At 42.0% G+C, this 8,213-nt stretch overlaps 1 protein-coding gene across 1 annotated transcript in view; it reads left to right on the top strand.

Moving 5' to 3' along the window:
* POLD3 (DNA polymerase delta 3, accessory subunit) overlaps positions 1-8,213 on the top strand; it is a 713,420-nt gene that overhangs the window by 44,706 nt on the left and 660,501 nt on the right. The window contains exon 3 of the mRNA XM_044072678.1: positions 1,429-1,531. Coding sequence (XP_043928613.1) covers positions 1,429-1,531 — 103 coding nt within the window. The remainder of the gene's footprint in view (positions 1-1,428; positions 1,532-8,213) is intronic.

Genomic DNA, 8,213 nt, shown 5'->3' with positions numbered 1-8,213 from the left:
CCCAAAGGAAAAAAGGATAGAATAATAAGGTTGCAGTAGAGAGAGACAATAGGAGGGGGAGGGGGAGATAGCAGGGAGTCAGGTATAAACCGGAAAAGGAAGGGGAAGTGCAGAGACCTGGCTGAAAAAGGGATAGAATAAGTAATGGGTGCAGTAAAGAGGAACAATAGGCTAGGAAGGGAGATGATAAGGAGTGATAAGTGGGTTAGGAAGTGGAAACAGGGAGATATCCAAGGGTAATAAAGCATACAGATAGTGGGGGCCTAGTAAAATACAAGTAGTATGTGAGAGGTAAAACAGGAGTGCAAGTGACCTGGGCTCAGAGGAGACAGGGGGAAGCAAGCAGGGAGTTCAAGAGAAAAGGTTTGAGCAAAGCACAGAGTAGACCAGAGGAGAATGGAAAAAGTATCAGGGAAGGAAGGGGGAATCAAGGCAAGAGAATATATATATATATATGGTTATATATATATATATATATATATATATATATATATATATATATATATATATATGTTGTGCCTTTCTGCTTTTCCCGGTTAGGAGTTGCTACAGCGAAACTCCAGTCTGCTAATGATTGGTAGTTGATTTTTACGTGCCGAGTTACAAGCCCTGATGCACAACCTTCAACGAAGGTACGCCCATTTATGCATGTCTCCACAGAGAAGACCCTCTAGCTAAGAATTGAACAGGACAGCGTCTTACTGTGAGGCGACAGTGCTACTGCAGCACCACCACCGCGGTTTTATTTATGTGTATATATATATATATATATATATATATATATATATATATATATATATATAGATATATATATATATGATAGATATACACACACACACACACCTGGGATTACTTCATTGGTTCTGTTTGACAGAGGATCAGTTAATTAATCAATGGTGCGGCAAAAGCTGGCTTATAACTGCCTTCGTGCAGATAGCCTAGTACCTACCAATGAACCTATATGTATGTTTGTATGTGTGTGTGTGTGTTTGTGTGCGTGTGTGTGTGTGTGTATGTATATACATATATATGTATATATATATATATATATATATATATATATATATATATATATACATATACATATATACATATATACATATATATATATATATATATATATATATATATATACACAAATATGTATATATATATATATATGTGTGTGTGTGTGTGTGTGTGTATGTATATGTGTATATATATATATATATATATATATATATATATATATATATATATATATATATATATATAATATTATGCATGGAAGAAAGAAAGGAAAATAAGACTGGAGATTTTTGCTTTAGTGGAAAGTTTAGAGAAGCAATTTTTGTAATGATGTATCTGCATTTCAGCATTATTTTCAGTATAGCCATTTTCATGGTCAACTATCAGCTGTCAGCCTTATTGTTTTCTCTCTTTCTACAGAATGTTATATGATTATGTTGAGAAAAAACGAAAGGAAAATTCTGCATCTCAGCTCCATGTTACATATTTGGTGTCTGGAAAACTTATACAGAATGGCGCTCCAGTGAGTACATTACTAGAGAAATTGTAGTTTTATTTATTTTTAATTACTTTTGTCAGTAGGAGAAAATAAAATTGGAGAATTATTTTTTGTGCTGGTCATTATATTTTATGCTGTTTTACACTGTTGTAAAACTAAAAAAAAATTGATGTGCTTGAATGGTTAGCACAGTGTTGAATTGCCGTTGCCCTATAAAAACATTGATGAGAGTAAAGTTTTGAGTCCTACTTACTTAATATTTGTTGTAGTCTGCATAACTGACTTTTCTGAAGAAAAACTGTATAAATCCATTTAAAAGCCGAAGGCAGTCCCAACTATAAAGACTGCTGGGTATGTTTGTGATCCTGAATAAATGTGAAATGTACATCTTATTGATCACAGCTGCACTAGCCTTAGCAATATGGGTTTTATTCTGCCAAGGATATATCAGCCCGCCAGCTTTGAAAGCTTCAGATGTCCTTCTTTTCATCTATTGCAGTATTCATTACATGAGGGAGTTTCCTGCTGTAGGCGACCTGATGTTGACCAGTGAACAAGACTTTTACTACTGTAGGGTGTGTGGTACATCGCACGCACGTAGGCTGTGATCTGACGTCGGCCATAAAAGTGATGTGTGCAAGCACCATTTTTAGAAACTCTCTGCTGCCAGATTCCATTGTATGGTTTGACTCAGAGTTATTTGCGATTTTTAGATTTTTGAGATAAGTGCCTGATTAGGCCACTTTTTTGACTCATTTGCTACTGTGCTTGGTTAGGGTTCTTTTCATCGAAGAGGGTCAAGTGCCAGTGTGGACAACAAATTCCATACAAGAGTAGTCACCTCCAGTGCCTTTTCTGCTTTGGCCAAAACCAGGACACAAAAATGGCTCTATTTGACAGACGTTTGTCCCAAAGACCTTAAGGAGTAGATTATCCTCTTCAGCTATTTACCTAGAGAACAACTGCTTAAGGCTGCTAGCAAAAAGTGCTATGGAGGGATCCTCAGGGCTCAAGGGCAAGTCAGACTTGAAGCTAAATGCCAAAAAGCAAAGGCCTGAACTTTCTGCTGCACCTCTGGATACTGACGCCTCTCTTGAGGTGGTGGAGAACCTGGAGACATGACCGGTTCACGGTTCATATCCACAGGCCGAGTCTCATGTCCAGGCCACCTTTGATCTGATTATAAGAACGTCCGCGAAGGCCGAGCAGATATCCATTTCGGCTATCCAAGGGGAACTACGTTTCATAATAATGGAAGGCCCTAAGGGAATTCCTCAGATCCTTGTAAGGGAAGAAGCAGATTCCATTCTGAGGGCAGACTTGCATAGAAAAAAGAAACGGGAAACCAAACATTTTTCTCAGCTAAAAGAACCTGCTAGTGACATGCAACAATTCATTGAGGGCCCTTTTAATGCCCTTATGTCCCTTAGGTTTGTCCCAAGACTTTACAGCTCCCTTTCCCAGAATGGCCTCTCCATTTAGAAGGACTAGAGCAGAGGATTCTTCAGAGGAAGAGGCATCCTCCAGAGAGGAATCTCTGGACTACTACTCACAGATTCCCTCCTGGATATGCATCCCTAGGAGCGGAATTCAATGGAACAGATTCACTTATGGAAGACTTTTCCTTTGGAGAGACTTAGCTAAAATGAGAGACCATTTTAAACGGGATAGCACCCAAATAATTGAAGTACAGAAAAGATACTATGAGCTACTACAGGTGGAATCACCTAGCCCTTCTGCTATTCCTCCTATCTTGCCTGCCTTTCTCGACACTTTTATCTCAGCATCACAGACACCAGATTCCCAGCCATCCTCCCAAAGAAGCCAGACCACTTCTATAAGGTCCTAGATGACTGCACGTTCCTCTTCAGATGCCCTGCTGTGGACGCTTCTGTAATTTCTTTGGCATCTGGCAAGCATCGAGATTGTTGGCCTCCACTGCCCTATTACCATCAGCTAGGGCCCTGGATAGATTAGGCAAAAAGGTGTACACTTCCACCACTCTAGCATTTAGGGCCATAAATTAGCAAACGCACATGACCAAATTCACTTTAGAGCTTATATTTCAACTTTCACAGGTAATTGTAGACTTGCCTGATTCTGAAAATAAAACATTGGTTACTTCCTTGCTTGGTGCATTTTCCCAAGTAGCACGACACTCCATAAAATGCAACTATGATGCTGCAGAAGTCTCTGCCTGAGCTGCTGCATCTGGACCAGTATTAAGACTATTCTCTTGGCTAAGGCTCCAGCTGTACCTGAGGATGTAAAAGCCAAACTTATGGATTCTACTTTGAACAATTCTGATTTGTTTGGCCATGCAGATAGCAACTTGTTCAAATCATTGAAGGAAAAGGGTTAAGGAATTGCAAGAATTGAAACTCATTTTTTTGTTTCTCCAGTACCCACGTTCCAAAGAAACTACCCTGAAAAAACCTTTGTTTGTCCATAGGCATTCACATCACCCACAACCCAGAACAATAATGAGTGAGAGGAAACCATAACAGCCTAAGTCCAATCTGGCAACTCTTCCACCTAAGCCTCCCTTTCCTGACAAACATTCCTGTCTCTGACTGTTCCTCCCTGTCACTCGCATCCCATTTTCCAGGCATGTTCCCCTGTCCCTACCAGCCTGGGAAAGCATAGTCCAAGACTCCGGGGTTCTCTCCATTGTTCAAAAGGAGCACTTTGTTATGGGGCCAACAACCTTCCTTTAGGGGCACCCCTCAATCTTCCAGGGAGCAACTACTTTTTCCCCATAGGTTCTGTTAGAATTGATGAACAAAGTAACCATCCAGAGTGTTCCCAAAAAACACATAGGAAAAGGATTTTATTACAGGTTGTTCCTGGTGCCTAGGAAAGAAGGAAGGTCCCTGGAGACCTGTCTTCAATCTGTCTCATCTCAGTACCTTTCTGTGCGTACCCACTTTATACATGCTGACCCTCCAGACTTTGTTCCCCCTTATTCTGCTTCAGGCCTTCCTGATTACTCTGGATATCAGTGATACCTATCTGCACATCACCATCCATCCCAGCTACAGAAAATGTTTATGCTTCTCTGTATCATCATGGCATTTTCACTTCTGTGCTTTGCATTTTGGACTTTCTACTGCACCAAGAGTCTTCACTAAATGCCTAGCTCCAGTGACTGCCCACTGCAGACTTCTGGAAATACATGTTTTTCCTTATCTGGGCAACCTTCTCCTGCTAGCTATCTCCACAGCAGAGTTGGAATGAAATATCGCCCTTACCATCAATCTTCTACAAAGTCTAGGGTTCACCATAAACTTTAATTCTTTGTTCTCACCCCCTCACAAAATCAGCTGTTCCTGGGATGCAAGATTCAAACAGATCTTATGAAGGTCTGTCTATCCGCACAAAAGGTACAGGACATCACCCTCTACTTCAAAAATCTGCTGGTTCACCACATTACAGCCAGAGAGTTTCTCAGGGTCTTGAGCCTCGTGGCATCCACCATTTCCATGCTTCCCTTACCATTGCCATTTTTCTCATGTGGAGTTTGGCTATCTGAAGTCAGTTTGGCTGCAACACCAGCACTTCCTAGAATTCTCCATTCCTCTCATCCCCTGTCTGAAGAGAGAACTTCAGTGGCGGATACATTGTGTCACTCAACCCAGGACTCCCCTTACACCCTCCTGCTCCTCACCAAGAGCTCTTCACAGATTCCTCAGACATAGGCTGGGGAGCAATCTTTGGCCACCTGAAAGCACAAGGGTCGTGCCTCCCTCTCAACTGAAGAAACACATCAGTGTAAGGGAGATGAGGGTGCTGCTATTGGCCATGCAGACCTTCCATTTCCTCTTCTAATCAGGACCTCTAAAGCTGTTCACAGACAATATGACAGTCCTCTGGTATGTGAACAAACAGGGGGACCAAATACTACCTATTATGCAGTCTAGCTCTTCAGGGTTGGAAGCTGGCAATAAAATTCCAGATGACCCTTCAGGCAGTGTACATCACTTCTTCACAGAATTGTGTGGCAGATTATATGAGCAGGTCCCAAACAAGATCCCATGAATGGATGCTTCAAAGGGTTGTATTTCTGGACATTGTCCACCAGTGAGGTATTCCTCAAACAGACCTTTTTGCCTCCCCCATGAACGGACAACTTCCACAGTTTTGTGCCAGAGAGCCTCTTCCTTTGGTCTGGAAAGTTGACACCTTTTCTTTCTCTTGGAAGGGGATGTTTCTATATGCATTTCCTCCCCTTCCCCATATTCCAAAAGCTCTGTCCAAAATTCAGCAAGGCAAACCAAAAATCTTGCTGGTAACTCCCTTCTGCCCAAGACAGCACTGGATGTCCTTCTAGTCTGCTGTTGCAGTATTCTTTACATGAAGGAGATTGCCTGCCAAGCGACCTGATGTTGGCCAGTATACAAAACTGTTTTGTGCCTAGGGTGCATGGTACATTGCACTTAGGCTGCTATAGGGGGTAGGCCATTAAAGCGACGTATGCACCATCCTTGGAACCGCTTTGCCACCAGACAGTAGGCATCTTCCGTATGTACAGTCTGCTCGCCAAAGATTTTTCAGTTTCAGCGTCTCAGATAAGTGCCCCATTGGGGAATCCTTTTTATACTGTTGGGTTGAATATAGGGTGTAATGTCATGCAAGAAGGGCAAATGCCAATGTGGATGTCTGATTCCACATAAGGACAACTACCAACAGTTCCTTTTCTGTCTTGGGCCTATCCACGACCACAAGGTTTGCCTAGTTTGCCTGCCCTTTGCTCCCCAAACCTTAAGAAGTAGGCTGAATTCTCTTTTCATCTGCTTAGAAAACCAGTGGTTAAAACTTCTCGCTAAAAGGATGGAGGGTCCCTCGAGGTCAGAGGCCACGTTGTTATTAAAGCAGAAGGCCAAGAAACCTGGGCCAGAAACTTTGGCTGCACCTCCAGTGCCAGACATCTCTCCAGAGATTGTCGCTAGTGCAGAGATACGATAAGGGACGTCATCCGATCCACAGGCCGAACCAGTAACGGAGGTTGTCTTGGAGTAGGATTTCAGCATGTCCTTGGAGGTACCGCAGGCATCCAATGTGGATGTCCAATGGGAACCCAGACTTGTAATTACTGAAGGCCCTAAGGGGATCCCGACCATTCTAGTTAGAAAGAAAGTTGACTCGGACATAATCAAGTGTAGGTCTACGTTCTGCCCACCATCTCTACATAGAGTTGATATTCCTAGCAAAAAGAAACAAAAGGTTAAACGTGTTTCTCCACCTTCTGATCCTCAAAATGATTGGCAGGCTTTCTCACAGAACATTTTTAATGCTCTCATGTCCCTTAGACCCCCCCCTCCAGGGGTTACTGTAACTACCTCTCCCAGGACTGCTTCACCTCAAAAGAGGGTCGAAGAAAGTTGGATCCTTTTACTGACCCACTTTCTACTATTCTTGATTTCCTTGCCTCTGTTTTTCAATAGGGGGTAAGTTTTCCCACTTTTAGTTAGCAGCCATCTCCAACTATTGCATTGTTGAGAATGCTTCTTTAGCATTATCTGAATTACGTAAGGCCTTCCTAAAGGGTACCCTTTTTACAGAGAGCTCCTGTAATGGACTGTACTCCACCCTGGGAACACATTATGGCTTTACAGTCTGTAGTTCTCTCCCCTTTTGAGCCATCATCTTTCTGGTGGCTGTAACATCTGGAAGACCAGTATCTGAACACCAATATCTGTCTTCCTAGCTGTGATATTTGCTTTTCCACAAAGACAGAGTTACTTCACACACAAACCCTTCATTTACACCAAAAGTTGCCACTGAGAGCTACCTCAATCAGGTGACTAATTTGCTAGTGTTTTTACCCAGTTTTGAAAAAAGGAGAGTACACCCTTCATCTATTGGATGTACATCGACAGCTTCGGTTTTACCATCACAGAACGAAAACATTTAGAAAAACTGATCAGTTACTTGTTTCCTTTGCTAAAAACAGAATGGGAAAACAGTTTCCAAAGTTACTCTGGCTAAATGGATAACTGATTATATTTTCTATATTTCTTGCATGAAAGGCAAAACTTTACCATGCATCCAAAGGCCCATTCCACCAGGTCAGTGTCTACAGCTGCTGCTTTTTGGGCTAGGGCTTCCATCAGTGATTTGTGCAGCTGCTGCATGGTCTAATACCCATACTTTTATTGCTAATTACAAATTGAACATCTCCAGAAACAGGGCTGCCTTTGGTTCCGCTGTTCTCTGGAACATCCTCCAGTGAGGGCCATCCAAGGTTTTCGTAGCTGAGGACTCTGTCCCATACATTGAGGAACAAATGAAAATGGCAACATCAGATAAAGAAGTTATGTACTCACTGTAACATTCCATCTGTGTTGTTCATTTTCATTCTTCCTCAACTTCCCTTCACTCTTGCCCCTGTCCATGTTCATGTCTTTGGGATGAACCTATTAGAATTCTTGATAGGAACTGCAGTTCCTGTTTGGGCACCTGATCCTTTAGCTATTACCTTTGTCATAGGTTTTCTAAGCTGTTTCTGATGGTATTGCACATAATAGCAGAAAACTCAATTTGAGGTATTGCATTAGTCAGGGGGATTGTGAATAAGGGAAGATCTTGAGAGTCAGATCCTAGACTCTATAAGAAGATGGCCGAGTCAGATCCGAACTCCTTTGTTGAGGAAGAATGAGTATGAACAACACAGATGGAATGTAATGGTGAGTACATAACTTCTTTT

Source organism: Protopterus annectens, chromosome 5.part0 (assembly GCF_019279795.1).
Source record: "Protopterus annectens isolate FY-2018-M chromosome 5.part0, PAN1.0, whole genome shotgun sequence".
NCBI classification, from domain to species: Eukaryota; Metazoa; Chordata; order Ceratodontiformes; family Protopteridae; genus Protopterus; species Protopterus annectens.
This window is presented reverse-complemented; position numbering and strand designations above follow the sequence as displayed.